The sequence below is a fragment of the Balaenoptera ricei genome, chromosome 2, assembly GCF_028023285.1.
Source record: "Balaenoptera ricei isolate mBalRic1 chromosome 2, mBalRic1.hap2, whole genome shotgun sequence".
In the NCBI taxonomy this organism is placed as follows: Eukaryota; Metazoa; Chordata; class Mammalia; order Artiodactyla; family Balaenopteridae; genus Balaenoptera; species Balaenoptera ricei.
The window spans coordinates 177,431,133-177,447,293 of record NC_082640.1 but is presented as its reverse complement, the minus strand read 5'-3'; the positions used below and the strand labels follow the sequence as shown (position 1 = coordinate 177,447,293).

The 16,161-nt window shown below is 53.1% G+C and overlaps 1 protein-coding gene across 1 annotated transcript in view; it reads left to right on the top strand.

The window, feature by feature from the left end:
* ASB2 (ankyrin repeat and SOCS box containing 2) overlaps positions 1–16,161 on the top strand; it is a 42,904-nt gene that overhangs the window by 11,654 nt on the left and 15,089 nt on the right. Inside the window, exons 2-6 of the mRNA XM_059914880.1 lie at positions 1,881–2,157; positions 9,141–9,239; positions 12,345–12,511; positions 13,342–13,497; positions 15,540–15,785. Of these exons, the coding sequence (XP_059770863.1) occupies positions 1,952–2,157; positions 9,141–9,239; positions 12,345–12,511; positions 13,342–13,497; positions 15,540–15,785 (874 nt within the window). The 5' untranslated portion in view covers positions 1,881–1,951. The remainder of the gene's footprint in view (positions 1–1,880; positions 2,158–9,140; positions 9,240–12,344; positions 12,512–13,341; positions 13,498–15,539; positions 15,786–16,161) is intronic.

Sequence of the window (16,161 nt, the reverse complement as noted above, 5' to 3'; positions counted from 1 at the left end):
TGCAGTAATCCATTCAAATGCTGATAGACATGTGGGGAGTTTCCACTGGGGGTTATTTTGAATAACGCTGCTATGAATTATTCTCAAACTTGTCTTCTGGTGAACATATGTACACCTGTCTTGGGCATAGAGACTGGAGTGGGATTTGGGGGTCACATGACATGTATATGTTCAGCATTAGCAAATGCCATCCCATTTTGACACTTCTGCCACGAGTGGGGGACATTCCGGTTGCTCCACTTCCTCTCCAACACTTGCCATTTCCCATCTTTTTCACTTGAGCCATTCTGGTGGGTGTATAGTGGTATTGCATTGGGGTCTTAATCTGAATTCTTCCCAAACACTTAGGAAGTTAAGCACCCTTACGTTTGGTGGTTGGCCTTTTAGATGTCCTCTCTGTGAAGTGCCTGGCCTAGTCTTTTGAGCATTGGTTAACTAGAGCCACAAGAATTCTATATGACAAAGCACCCCCAACAAGCATTTATTCTCGTGCTCTGGCTCTGCAGGTCGATGGGCTGATCTAGGCCAGGCCAGGCTGGGCTCCTCAGCTTCAGGCTGCAGGCCCACTGGACAGAGATCCTCGGTGCAGGTTGGGTTATGGCTGCCCCAGGTGGGTTCACTCTGGGGCCCGGCTAAAGGGCAATGGCTCCAAGGGGGAGTCCTGGCGATGGCAGAAGAGCAAGTGCCACTGCCCACGCGCATGTCAAGTGGCTGCTTTATCATGTCCACTAACATTCATTGACCAGAGCAAGTTACATGGCCAAGCCCAATCTCAGTGGGGAAGGAAGGGGCAACATTCTGCCTCCAGGGGAAAGGGGAGGGTGAATATTTGCTGAGCAAACCGAATTACAGCACTGGTATTTTGGATATTTTTTTAAAAGATCTCATGTGACTCTAATCTTCAGTCAGGGCTCAGAATCACTGACCTACAGTCACACTGCATGTCAGCCAGTCAAAACAAAAATCAGGCTCAGCTGATTTTACTTCTTTTCCTAAAAGCAGTTGACTCAACCAAAGTCCATTTCTCCTTAAGGCAATTTTTTTAAGAGAAGACAGTCCCTGGAATTACATGGCAAATGATTTTAACAGTTGGTTTTAACTAGATCAGGTGATTCATCTCTAATAATCTCAACTCTAGCACAAGGCAGAGAAATGAGTGGATAGGGTGTTGCTGGATGATTGGAAGGAAGGAATGTGGGCACGGTTGTGTAATCTCCTTGAGGGCAGGGGTTCTGTCTCTCGGGATCGTTGTTGTTGTATCACCAGTGCTTAGAAGGGTGTCAGACCTAGAAGAGGTGCTCAGTAAATAATCTCTCAGTTGATGATGCATGCACACGTGTATAGATAGGCTGTCTGGAATGGAAAAATGAATGGTGGATGAGTGGATGGTTGGTTGAATATATAGATGTATAGATGGATGGATGGATAAATGGATGGATGGTGGATAGAGAGATACATCTGAGGGTGAATAATGGAGAGATGGGTGGATGGTTGGATGATTGGCTAGACAGATGAGTGGATGGATAGGAGCATGGATGTTGGATGGATGATTAGATGGTTGGACAGATGGATGGCTAAGTGAACAGATGGGAGGGTGAATGGATAAATGAGTGGGTGGGTGGACAGCTGAATGTGTGGGACGATGAATAATTGGACAGATGGGTGGCTGGTTGGATGGATAGATAGGCTGGTGGAGTGATGAATAGATGAGCGGGTGGATGGATGTGTAGATGAATGAGTGGATGGGTGGATCGTATGACAAAATGAATGGATGAAAAATGATTGTGTGATTGCCACAAGAAAGCACAGACTTCCCTGTGTGTAAACATAGCTACCTCGCAAAACTCTTAGTGACCAGGGTGGCTTTGATCTCCGCACAGACTTTTCTGATTTGATGCTTGCTCCTCCTCGCTGAGTGTCTTCTGGAGGCCAAGGTGAGAGGTGGAAGAGGATGGCCACGGAGATCAGTGCTCGGGGCAGACAGCGTGCCATTGGGCAAGAGGAGTACAACCTGTACAGCAGCCTGAGCGAGGATGAGCTGGTCCAGATGGCCATTGAGCAGAGCCTGGCTGACAAGACTCGGGGCCCAACCACCAGTGAGGCCGCTGTGTCCACACGTGTCAACCGCGAACCTGCGCATTTCTACCCGTGGACCAGGTGAGCGAGGGGAGGCCAGATGGGGCGTCCATCAGGCATAGATCCCAAACACTGTTAATCCAAGACCAAATTATCCTGGTGTCTAAGATGCATTTTCACACTGTAATGACTTACATTTGTTATCTAAACTTACTGAGCTCTGAAGGTGCCAAGTACCACCTTGGGTGCTGTACACACTTTGCCTCATTTTACCCTCTAAGGACCTTCTAGGAGGCTGTATGCTATATTCCCATTTTACAGATGAGGAAACTGAAGCTCAGGGCTGAGTAACTAGTCCAAGGTCACACAGCTAGCAGACAGTGGTGCAGAGATTGGAGCTATCTGATTCCAGAGCCCATGGCTTGGCCTTGTACCACTGGCTTTATGTTCGGATGCAAAGGAACTGATGTTCTGAATCTGGCCAGGGCTTCCAACCCTTTCTATGCCATCTCCCTGGCAAAACATGTCTGAGAAGCAATGACATCTGCCCAGCAAAACCATCCTGCCTCCTGTTCTGGCTCCCCCATCTCAGCACGACCTCATCATCCCATTAGCAGGACCATCTACAGCAGTACCATGTCGCACCAGTAGAAATATGACATGGGCCACAACTGCAGTTCCACACATGCAATTTTGAATTGTGTGACCTTGGGCAAGTCACTTAACCTCTCTGAACCTCAAACAATAATAGTAATAACAGCAGCAACAATAAACAGACTTTTTCTGATGTCCAGAGCCAGTCGACACGGGTGAAGGTGGGTGACGGTACATCTTGGCCCTGTGCCCTGATGAAACCTACCAGGGTGTTCCCCAAGTGACTTTGGCCCTTCCGAGGCTGGACCACTTCTGCCAGGAAGGCTGGGCAAAGGCCTGGGATGCCCATCACTCAGGAGCCCCCTCCCTAAAGGGGAAGGCAGGCAACCTCCTTGGGCAGCTGGAAGGAATATGAAGGCTCCAGGTTACTGAGCTGATCACAAGGACATCCCATCCTGGGACCCAATCTGAAAAACAGAAGCCCAGAGCCAAGGACTCATGGTGGCTGATGCTCTAGAGACCCTGGTTCCTGTTTTGGCCAGTTCAGCCCAAGTCAGACCACAGGTTCCTCTTTCTCAGAGGGATCAGATAGAGAGAAGAGCAAGTTCCCTCCAACGTGGTCTGCAGCACAAGCCGTACATCCTGGGGCCTCTGCAGCCTTCTCCCCAGCGTGGGAACCCCCTCCAGGAGTCCTGTAGACACTTGAAAACATTAGAACTGGGCCCTGACCTCCTCCTTCCTCTAGTGGTAAGGAAGTGGAGGCCCAATGTGGGGTGTAAACATTTATCCTGAGAAAGAAAGTGCTCACGCAGCAGGGAAAGGACTTATCCAAGGCCATGCGGCCCTCACCTAAGATCCAGGCGCAGTCATGCAGGGCAGGAGGATTCAACCTGCATCTCCTCACTCTTGATGTGACCTGAAACCTCCTAGGCTCTGTTCTGCCCTTTCATCTCTGAAAGGAGGCTGGGTTGGGCCCTGCTAGGGAAGCAAATCCCTTTCGTGTGATTGTTAATCAAATTCTCCTCCTCCTCCACATGCCCAGCCCACAGGCATTCACTTGATCCTGACAAAAGCCACGCAAGGTGGATGTTTCTGTGCCCATTTTACGTATGACAAAACACGCGCCCAGCAGGGCCAGGAACTGAACCAAGGTCTGTCCCACCCTGAAGTTCAGACACTTGACCAGCTCTGTTGATTCTGCAAAAGCCTCTCTCTATTTCCTGTCCCTCCTCCACCTTGAAGAGACTTCTCCCCACAGAGATTCAGGGTCCCCCAAACAAGAGACACACGGATTTGTGCTCACACTCAGACATGATGTTACAGTAAGTATGGAGCCCGATAGAGTCCTTGGCCACTTTTATCCCCAAATATCATAGTGTTCATCTAAGTAGACCCACAGCAGGTTTAGAAAGCGGACATCACATATGTCCCCAGAGGCTCCACTTGGCCAGCTCCGCCTCATCTTTGACCAGCCTCCCAGGTCAAGCAACTTGCTCTCTTACTTTCCTGGCTGTTTCTTTCACTGCCCTGACTACAACAGTTTCTATGTATTTATTTCTGCCATTAACCTGTGAACTCCTTGAAGGCAGGGGCCTCAGCTGTCTTCCTTCCTGTGAGGCCTTGTGTCTAGCACACAGGGTCTGACCCGTGGCAACACCTCACAGCTCTTTGTGAATGGATGAATGGGTGAATGAGTGAGGAAGCAGCAGACTAGAGTGGAAACAGAAGTGGGTTGGGAGGTTCGGCTCCTTCTTCTGTCACCTACTGGCTGTGTGTCCTTAGGCAAGTTACTTGACTTTTCTGAGCCCCAGCAGCCTTATGCCTAAAATGGCAATACCAAAAACTTGCCCAGGCCTACCTTGCAGTATTCTTATGAAAAGCTAATCAGATGAGGTGGGTGCTGTCCCACATCCTGCAGCCTGAACAACTTCGCCCCACTTCCTCCCTGAGTGCCCGTCTCAAGGCTGCCTCTGTATCGTGGACAAGCTTTTGTGTCACCCTAGAAGGCATTACCCGGCCTCCTGAGAGTATCCCCAATGACACTGTGTGACCTCCTTGGGGACAGGGAACAGATATTACTCACTTTGGTATCCTCAGTACCTGGCAAAGAGCCTGGATCATTGTAGATGCTCAATGAATGTTTTTAGGCAAATCAATGCATTTTTAAAAAATATTTATTTATTTGGCTTTGCCAGGCCTTAGTTGCAGCATGCAGGATCTAGTTCCCTGACCAGGGATCGAACCCGGGCCCCCTGCATTGGGAGCGCGGAGTCTTAACTGCTGGACCACCAGGGAAGTCCCTGCATTTTGAATCCAATAAAATTCTCTAGAAATATAATTTATTGTTATCAGCTTGTGACCAAATGTGGACGTAAAGGTCAAGCGGGTCTTTGGGACCTAGAAATGAAAGCCAGCTCAGCATCCCAGAGAAAACATAATATTGCCTTTTAAAGTCATTTTCCAATTTGTTCCTCTCCCACCACAAGGTAAGGGGTGAAGTTTGAACATGTATGAGGATCATTTTCCAAGCCTTGGCCCGCTGAGGGCCCCCTGAGAGGAAGACCAACGTCCCATCCAATGGAGAAGTAGGGTTTATGCACTCATGAAACAGAGAGCCCAAGGGTACTAAAATAGCAGTCCGAGTGGGTCCAGGAAGCTGAGTCTTCCAGTCTTTAAACTTCTGCATTTTATTTAAGGTTAAATTTCTAAGAAGAAAAAGGAAGAAAACATGAAGCAGGAACTTGCTTGGGCTGATGTGTGCACAGCTGCAAACAATTCAAATAAGCCACCTACACTTACTGTACACTTACAATGTGACAGGTGCCTTCCCTGCACCTGGATGTGTATCAGGCCTTGTTCCTGTTCTCCCTAAGCTTTCAGTCAAATGAAGGCAAAGGCCCAGAGGTACATAATGATCCAACAGTATGGATGCAGCAAAGAGCCTTGCTTCAGTGTCAAAGGGACACAGGAAGGGTTGATTTACTTCTTAGTCAAGGAGTTGGGCTTTGCAGGATTAATAGGAGTTTACCGAACAGTCTAGAGGAAGCAAACCTCTTTGAGCCTCAGTTTCCTCATCTGCAAAAGGGAGCCAATTTCATCTCCTTCACAAAGTGGACTAGAGAATGAAATGAGATGACTTGTGCTATGTGCCTATCATAAGACTTGGTACATAGCAAGCTCTCAATGAATTTTAGCCATGGGTGGGAAGGCAGAAGTTGCTGCAGCTTGGAATCCATGTTCTCTACATGTGAGTCCTCTCTGGCCAGCCCAGAAAGGATGGATTGGCCAGTGGGTGAGAGAGAAACAGAACTCTCATAGGAGGAATGGGCGTGGAGGTAGCAATCCTGTGTGAGCTCTTCCTCTCTCCAGCCAAGAGGGCAGTGGGCTGGTTCTCCAGGTATTTGAGGTCTTGGCATACAACCACACAGCACCAAGATTACCATACGGGACACTATCCCTACAAAGGCTTTTGTTTGCTTGTTTTGTTTCGTTCATTTAAATTTATCAAGCGCCTACGGTGCCAGGCCCTGTACTCATGACACCTGTGCTTGACACAGGGTTCGTGTGAGGACCAGATGGGAGAACAGGTATAGGATGCTGTTAGGTGGCAGGCATGGGAAGACTCTTGTATTTGTCAGCTCCCTCTGCTATTAAGATGCCTGCTTGCCACCCGCGTTCAGCCAGGTCCAGGCCAGTTTAACACCCTTCCTGGGGCTGGCCTGGGCTTCTCATTAACTCAGACAGGGCCCACTGAGAAGTCAGGGGGCCTTGTCACCACAGCCCTGGTCCCGACTCTCACCGAGCCTGAACTGTGTCTGAAGCCGGGACCAGCTGGACTCCAGGACAGGGCTGTTGGGAGCTGGTGATGGTGACATACTACCGACCCCCACCTACCCACCCACACAAAGGACGTGGGGCCCTACCTGGGCCCCTTCCAGGGCATGACCTGTGCCCACATCCTGCCAGGTTGCTCTCACCTCTGATGACTCAGCCCTTGTGGTTTCCTCTGCTGGGAATTTCCCTGCTCTGGACCTGAGGTGAAATGGGGCCTGTAGCCTTGATCAGAAAGAGCACGGAGGCCGGCCCGCGGCCTGGCCCCCCTTCCGGCTCTGAGCACTCGTGCTGCCTGCCCCTAAAGCCTAGTTAACACGCTCAATTTCAGAGCGCCCAGAGCGAGTCCCCCTGCCTCTCTCCCGGCCCCTCCCTTGCAGCTCTGTGGTGGTATGTGTACTCCCCCACCTCGACCCCGATGCCATTGATCTGCACCCCCAGGCCCTAGCACAGAAGGTGCAACCAGCAAGAGCTGGGAGATTCTTGCTGAATGTTCCTCCTCTGCACGTGGGACCAATGCACCGTCCAGGTGGCAGGGAGGATAGAAAGGAGGCGAAGCCATGCCCCATCGTGAGGGAATGTCACCGTCGCCATCTCGCTGCCATCCCCGCCAGCCTCACTTTCCATTGTTGCTGTTATTATCATACCGTCAGAGATATGTCCTAATTTTAGGGTGGTGGGTAGGTTTTCATCAATGAGTTTTACCTGGCTGAAAACATTCTAACAACAAAAAGTGATGGGAGGCCACACATGGATCAGTGATGAGAGTGACTGGGTCCCCAGGGCCATGTAGAGATAGAAGCCCAGGGCTTTGTCATGACCACAGGGCTGGGGACTGCTCAGGTGGGCCTGGCCTCAGGCTGCTTCCATCTTGCCCAGCATCCTCCGCTTTTCAGGGCCGGGAGCAAGTGCAGATAATGACACTGAAACAGCAGCTCTCAGGGCTGGGGAAAAGGGGCCCTGGCAGGGCCAGTCTCTGCACCCCCGTCCCCAGGATGTGGTCTGAGATCTGTATGGCGTCCTGAGTTTCACGTGAGTTCACTGCAGTGAAGCCTCGACGGCAACCACAGCAGCGAGGAAACCCCTGGTCTGGTCCCGCCTCCTCATTTTGCAAAGGAGGAAACTGAGGCACAGAGAGGGGTGGGGGCTTGTTCCCAGTTTCAGGGCCTGTCCGCGCGGCGGCCTGAGAGCCAGAGAAGGGACAAAGGGGCGGGAGACACCAAGCCTCTGGAGGAGGGAGCACGTGTCGGAGCTCCGCGGCAGACAGGAGTCGACTCTGCAGCCGCGTGTGGCCCTGAGGCCGTTTCCCGCCTCTCGGAGCCTCAGTCTCTGAGTCTAGGAAAGGCAGTGGCATTGGCACCTGCTCTAGCATTCATGGCATCATGCTCGGCCTCGCTGCTCAGGAGCAGGTGGGGGAGAAGGAAGGGGGAAGGTGATGACCGTGGTGCCGCAGGTGAAGGGGGCTGCTGGCATCCTTCCCCTCTCTCTCTCTCGGCTCCCTCCCTTTCCCTGTGCCCCGGCCTGGCTGAGGGTGTCCACAAAATCTGCAGGGCCTCAGGGTCACAGTTCCAGCATCTCCGTGGCCCACGGGATGCTGGTCACCTGTAGCAACATCCTTCCCAATCCCGCAGGGGACCCCGCAGAGGGGCGCAGGAGACCAGGCCGGGTCCGCTGGGGTGTCTGTTGCCCCAGGGTCCCCAACCCGCTGGAAGAAGGGCCAGCATGTCCTGTTCCCATTCCAGCTCCAACCAATCCAGATCTGTGCAGTGGCCACCTCTCCTCCTTTCACCCCTCCTGTCCTCACAACAGCCCAGTGGGGTGGGAAAACTGAGACTCAGAGTGACGAAATAATGATGCAACAAATGGTGGACACGTGTGGAGCCCTGTGCCTGGCCCTCTGATAAGCACTTTACACCATTCACGCACTCAGGCCTCACCAGACTAAGTCCCAGAGAAGATGCACCTGTTCGAGGTCACACAGCCAGGGAGTGCCAGAGCCTGGATTTGAACCCGTGTCACTCTGACTCCAAGCCCTGACTCCGATGAACTTCTTCATGCATCCTTTTCCTCTACCCTTTGTACTGCTTGTTCCTGACCCTGGGACAGCAGGACCCTCTAATGAGGGTGTGAGCCAGTGAGGTGAGGGTGGGAGCACAGACCTGGCTTGGCGCCCCAGCTTTGCACCCCTAGCCCCCCACCCCGGTGAATCTCTTGCCCATCCCTGTGGGGACCCAGCCTGGCCGCCCTGGGACTGAGCCCCTTTCATCCTGGAACCTGCTGCTGACTACTCTCACATCCTCCTGGGTGAAGAATGTCACCTTGCTTCATATCTGCCTCCCGCGTGGTTGGCTGGGGAAGGGGACCTTCGGGGGTGGGGTGAGGTTAACCTCATTGTTGTCTTATATGGTCATTTAAATCTCCCAGGGCTTCCTCCAAGGGCCAAAAATAATCTGGAGACACAGCAGCTGTGTCCAGCGCACAGGGAGGACCCGGCCATCTGCTTTGGTTCAGAGCCCTGTGTCTGTCTGTCAGTCTCTCCCCCTCGCTCTCCCTCCGTCCTCGTTCCTGCCTCCGGCCATGACCCGCCTCTCATATGCAGAGTATTTTTCCCTCTTTCACTCCTGCCCTGCACCCTCCAGGTCCGCTGTGTCTCCTGAGAGCGCCCCGACCTCAGCCCCCAAGGGCCTGTTCCAGGAGGTTATGCAGAAATACAACCGCAGCAAGTCCTCACAGCTGGCGTAAGTGCCCCCCGTCCCCACACCGCGCGGCCCCCAGAGCATCCAAGCTCATTCACCTCCAAACTGGGGTTGGGGTGTGGGGACGGGAAGCAGTCCCACAGCCCCCAGGAAGAGGGGTACTCTGGAGGGACTCCCAGGAACAACCCTCCCAGGTGTGTCCCCCTGAGACTCAGCAGCTCCTGCCGAGCTGGGCTTGGTGGTCGCAGGCTCCATCCTCTAGGATCTGCCAGCCAGGCTGAGCTTGTGATTAACCCCTCACTTCCCCCAGAATGGGCCCTGCGTGCTGGAGTAGCCCCGTAGGGCTCTGAACCTGGGGACCCAGCGAGAGGGAGACGGCCCTAGTACTCCAGGGGCTCAGAGCTGAGGCCGATGAGCCAGCCCCCCATTCTGTCTCACTTTCCCGCATGCCATCACCGCGGGTCTATCTGAGCACACCCACGACGCCCACACCCACAAGTTTTGGTTTGCTCTGTTGTTTTTATTTATTAAGTGCCAGGTGCTAAAACCAAAAGATAATCCGAGCTGCAGGAAGGGCTCTGTTTGCCTGGCACCAGGGTGCTGGGCTAGGTGAGTCCTTGGAAAATAGCTCTGTGCTGTTTCCTTCTCTGCTCGACCCTAGAAGCAGCTAAAAACAAAAAAGGGGTCCCATCGCTGGAGCCCCTATTTCCTTGATTGGTTACATTGTGGGGAGGAGACAGTTGGCCCATGTTTTGTTCCTTCTTCGCAACCCTTTTCAAGCCCTGCCACCCCTCTCTTCCTTGGCGCTGCAGGTAGGATTTTGACAGTCTGGAAAAGCGAGACCCAGGTTCTGGTCTCAGTGCTGCTGCCACTTCCTGTGAGGCTGCCCGTGAGCCGCTGGCCCTCTCTGGGTCTCCCTTCTCCGTAGAGGAGGTTGGAGAGGACAGAGTGGCCTCCAGGGTCCTGGCCAGCTCCTCAGTCTCTGATGGTCTGATACCCCCAGCAGTTCCCCCCAGCCCTGGGGCGGGCACTTTGGCCGAGCTCATACAGAAGCTGGCGGTGTGTGTGTCTGAGCACTCTAGGGTCCTTGCACCACAGCTGGACGAGGCCCAAGCTGAGTGGTGGGTCCTGAGAATGTTCTCATGACACCGCACACCCGCCAAGGCCACAAGGGCAGCTAGCCCTCCTCCCTTCCGCTTCAGCCGGTCCCACAGGAGACCTTCCAGGAGAGACAGGACACCTACCCCACTGGGGCTTTTCCAGACACCAACAGGGGCTGCTCTGGCCGCTCGTAAGAGGAACTCACCAAGGTGGCAGTGATGGTGTTGATGGGGACTTCAGGGCTTATCTGGTCAGTTACCCATCGTCCTTGCTGGGTCTGTCCTTAACCAGCATCTGTGCTGTGACACTATTAATAACCAGAGAGGCTGAGAGTCAGGAGGAAGTGCCGCTCATGCTGGAGCGGGGAGCAGCTGGGAGGGTAAAGGGGCTGGCCCTGGAGACACTCTGGGCCGATCGTGGCCGCTGACAGGGATGACGGCCCTGGGACAAGGCCTGCCTCCGGTCTCACCTCCTCCATCAGGGAAATGGGACCACTTACGCAGCTCATTCCCCAAGAGTGGACCCACAGCAGTCTGTCGTCCTCACTGACTCTCCAAGGATGGGGGAAGCCAGCTCAATGCATGAATGAATGAATGAATGAATGAACGAACGAACGAAATGGCTTGGATGAGCCAAGCTAAGATGTTATCTTTCACATTAGCCCTGAAATCTTTTTGACATTCAGAAGTTTTAAATTGTGAAGGTGTCAAACGTATTAATCCTTCAGGTACTTAAATCTTTCAGCAGCTGAAAGTTCTAGAGGTGAGGAGAAGGGTCCGGAGAAAGGAAAGGGGTTGGGAAGACCCCAGAGAGATGTTTACTGTACGGAGTCCCCCCCTGAAGGGTCTGTGCCTTTGTCTCAGTGCAAACAGGCCCCGAAGGTGGAGGTGCTTGGTAAACTCTGGTGCGCTATGCTCAGGGAAGGAGTTTAATTATCACTAAAACCTCCTGTGGGGTCAGTGCTCCATCCCTTTGGGGGGGCCGACACTGGAAGCCCGAATCCTCCTCGTAGAAATGGTCTTGGTATAGCAGATGCAGCCACTGAAAGCTGCAGGGACAGAGGGGTCTCCTATTTCTCTTTTGGCCACCAAGGAGCTCTGTTTAAAAGGGACCCTTGGTTTCCATCTGTGGAAGTGAATGAGCTGGCCATGTTTCTAGTAGAGTGTCCCAATGTGGTGCCCAACTTGGAGATAAAGACATGGAAACACTCCAGGCCCAGGGGTGCGCACAGGGGGATGGAACACTGGCGAAGCCTGGTCCAGAGCCCTCGCATTTATCTTCATAGGCCAGTGTGTCCTCCAAACGCTCAAAGGAGGCCATTGCAAAGATTGTTTTGAAAGAGATATAAATACAATCCCCAAAGAAACAAGCAAAACTCTAACAGGGAAGAGGCTGTCTTTTTGGAAATAGAAGGGATGAAGGAGTGAAATAATTGTTGGGGTTCTTAAATTCTGTATCCTTTCTTCCTCTCTCCCTCCCTTCCTTTCATATTCTCTCTCTCTCTCTCTTTCTTTCGAGCAGCAAATATTTATTAAGTACCTATTATGGACCAGCCACTGAGCTGGGCCGTGGGAACCAAATCATAAGGGATAAAAGAAGGACACGGGCCCTGTGGTCTTGGAGCTCATAGTCTCATAGTCCAGTGGGGGAGACAGACAGTGGGCAAACTATCAAAGACACGTAAAAGCCAGTGGTTAGCTGAGGGCTTAGGACCGGAGGCAGGGAGAGGCTGACCCGGGCAGGCAGGCTGAGGAAGCCGTGATGGGGCTGAGAGTCGGAGAGGCCAAGGTCAGGGCCGAGGTCGGGGCAGAGTTCCCAGGGCACGCCCATGTGGGTTAGGAAAAATTATTCTCCTTATTGAGAGGACACGGCTGCAGGGGCTGAGCACCTGTCCCAGAGCAGCAGGGACAAGCAGGCTGTGCAATCCCACAGCCAGCCCCACTCCTGGTCACCAGCACGCCCTGCTTTCCTTCTGGGAGAAAGGCCACCCGGCCCTGCCTCTGCCTGCCCCAGTCCTGAGGAATGACCTGCCCCTTGCTCTCACAGGCCCGTGGACCCTGTGCTAAAGGCCATCAAGGAAGGCGATGAAGCGGCCTTGAAGGCGATGATCAAGGCGGGGAAGAACCTCGCGGAGCCCAACAAGGAGGGCTGGCTGCCGCTGCACGAGGCGGCCTACTACGGCCAGCTGAGCTGCCTGAAGGTGCTGCATCAAGGTGAGGCGGTGGGCTCTGTGCGCAGCCACAGGTGGGAATGGGACGCACGGGCAAGGGCACTTTCCTTGCGGAGCTTTGCCTCACCACAACCATGGTGAAGGGGGCAAGGCAAAGTTACCACCCCCCTTGCAGAGTTAAAGTCATCAAGTTGGAAGCAAGGAAGTGCTTCCCCGCCCATCCCGCCACCTCTCCAGGCCTCCCAGGACGGGAGGGCCTAATTCCTAGAAAAGGAATAAGGGAGGGCTGACTTGTGGGAGAGCCACTGCCAGCTTGTTCGAGAATGTTCCAGGGGCTGATTTGGTGTGGAAAATACCGCAGCTGTGCCTGTGCCCTGCCAAGGCGGTCTCCAACAGCTGTGAGACCCTGGGCAAATCATGCCTCCTCTCTGAGCCTCGGCTCTCCCCCAGGCCAGATGTGGTTGGGTAACACCTGCAGGCAGGAGTTACCTCTGCCCTCAAGAAGCACGGACCCCAGGCAGCCCACCACATTCCAGGGCAGAAGTGACTACATGAGACTGACTTCTGGCAGTGGCTGGTGGGAGTGTAAGGGAAGGAAGGACAGGGTCATTCGGAGAAGGAGGGGGTTCAACCAGGGAAGGCTTCCCAGAGGAGGTGGCATCTGAGCTGGATTAATATGACCGGGAAGCTGAAACAGCCCTGTGAAAGTGACTGAATCCAAGGCCAAGGGCATGAAGGCAGTGTGGATGGTAAATTCAGGTGGAGGCCACTCACATCTGTCCCTGGAACGGGGAGGAAATTGGGACCACCCCTGTGTTGGCGGGGGCGGTGGGTATCTTCCTCCTCTTGAGTTTCCTGGTCTGTCCTCCGCAGCATACCCGGCGGTCACGGACCAGCGCACCCTGCAGGAGGAAACGGCCCTTTACCTGGCGACATGCAGGGGACACCTGGACTGCCTCCAATCCCTGCTCCAGGCTGGGGCTGAGCCCGACATCTCCAACAAGGCCCGAGAGACACCACTCTACAAAGGTGAGCCCACTGGGGTGGGCTTCCCCGAGGGAGGGTCCAGAAACTAGGTGGGCCATGGGGAGGATTGCTTGCAAAGTGTACAACTCCCCAAGGGGGTCTACTTTGATGGTGCAGCCTCATTCAGATGTATAACTTACATAGTTGAACCATTCATTCGTGCACATATTCAGTCCACATTTCCCAAGTCCTCCCATGGGCCAGGCACGCTGAGAGCCCTGAGATGAAAAGATACGGCCCGTGCCCATGTGCTCTCCCCATCCGGTGGGCGTCGATTCGCAGATGATGTAATAGTCAGCTACTGGCATTGAAGAGCTTGGCACAAGGCACCTGGGAACATTGGGGAGGGGCCCTGATGTGGAAGAGGGCATCCGCAGGAGGGCGTCCCAGAACTGAGCCTGAATGGGAGGGATTTACCAGCTGGACAAGCAAGGGGAACAGCATAGGCAAAAGCAAAGAGGCGTGAGAGGGAATTTGTACCTCCAGGATGTTCGAGAAAAGGAAACATTCCTGGCTTACTCAATACATCATCCAAGGACATTCACTGGCTTCCCTGGCAGTACCCAGGGTCAAAATCCGAATACTCATGACAGTTGGTATTTATTGAGTGCTTACTACCTACCAGGCTCTGTTCTTTTTTCTAACCCTCATATCCATCCACGTACGAGGTAGGCAATGCTAGTATCCCATTTTACAGATGAGGCCCTAAGGCACAGAGAACTGACATGAGGTAGCCAGGATCACACAGCCAGCAAGGGCAGATCTGGGATCTAAACTCCGCGAGCTGGATGCCAGCACCACACTCTGAACTACTCCACGGTCAAGTGTTTAGTTCATGCCTATACACTTAAGCAATCAGCTTTGGGTCTTGCAAAAATGATAGGACCTTTACACTTTGAAAAACTACAGAAATCTCCAATTTCCCCTGTGTCTGGTATCCAGCACCTGGAATATTCCATAGGCAGCAGGAACCAGGTCCACTGCAGACCTGTGGTGGAAGTGTCTTCCCTAGAACTCATGTCCCCCGGGCACTGAAGCCATCACCTGGAGCCTCAGCTGTCCCAGAGAGAGCGCCCAACATGCTGGGTGACTCACAGCTGAAGCCTGGGCCCTGGTCCTGCATGAGCTCCACTATGTGCCAAGCTCCACCCTAGAGCCTTCGTATGCTACCTCACTCCATCCTCCCACGGCATCCTCTCGGGAAGGTTCCATTATCTGTGCTTTACAGGTGAGGAAACCAAGCCTGGGGTCCTGTTTGAAACACTACACAGGCAGCCCTCCTTCCTTCTCACCACCCCCTCTGACTGACTCAGAGAACCTTCCAGGGATGGTTAATTTGGACAAGTGCTCAGCCTCTCTGGTAATAGCTCTGCCAGCGCTAAGGCTGCATTTAGGGCCTGGAGCAAGATGAGGCTTATAAGGGAGGTTCGAGCAGACTCAGAAGGTAAATTTTAACCCAAATTAAGTGAGTAGCCTTTGAGGAAGAGTTTTGAGCAGGACTATGGCACTGTCCTCCTCCTCCCCTTCTGGCCTCGTGGAGGACTGAAGCAGGTTAACACTGGAAAGGGAGATGAGGTGGGGCCGTCCGGAACCTTCCAGGGGACAGAGACTCCAGAACTGACTACCTGGATTTGAATCCCAATTCTGCCACTTACTATCTGTGTGACCTTGGGCAAGTCACTTAACTTCTCTGTGCCTCACTTTTCCCATCTGTGAAAGGGAATAACACTACATCCTTTAAGGGTGGTTGGGAGAACTAAATCAGTTAATTACATGAAGTGCTTAGAATAGAGTGCCTGGCACATAACCAGTGCCAGATACATATCAGCAAATATTAATTCTGATTAGTATTACTATTACTTTTAGTTGTATACCCTAGGTTTATGCAGAGACTGAAACTTAGTACAGATCCAGTAGATATTTGTTGAGTGAATCCACTTATGGCTGATGAGTGAATGGGTAGATGCACAAATGAATGAATGAAGTCTTGGCTGGCCAGGTCCTGCCGGGGCCCTGCTGACCATCTTGCTTCTCCCTGGGCACAGCCTGTGAGCGCAAGAACGTGGAGGCGGTGAGGATGCTGGTGCAGTACAACGCGGACACGAACCACCGCTGTAACCGAGGCTGGACGGCTCTGCACGAGTCTGTAGCTCACAATGACCTGGAGGTCATGGAGATCCTGGTGAGCAGAGGTGCTAAGGTGGAAGCCAAGAATGTCTATGGCATCACCCCCTTGTTCGTGGCCGCCCAGAGCGGGCAGCTGGAGGCACTGAGGTTCCTGGCCAAACACGGTGAGTGCTAGGGTCCCTGGGTCATGGAGTTCCCAAGGGGCACAGCTGGGAAGGACCTCCGAGATCAACTCTAAGGGAAGGCAAGTTTAGGGGTCCTCTATGGATATACTCTGACTGAGTGATGCTATCTTCCGGGAGTACCGTGTTGAGAAGGATTCTGAGGCTGTTTCTAGGCTCAGCCGGAAATGTGTTGAGCTCCACCAGTGATCCCTGCAATTAGGCACAAACTTGGAGTGGAGTGGCACACGTGCCGTATATTAGCCATCTCTAACCTAGCCCAACAACCTCATTTTACAAATGAGGAATCTGAGGCCCAGAAAGAGGAAGGGACTTATCTATCTATAGTCACGTAGCAAATTAGTGATAGAACTAGCCA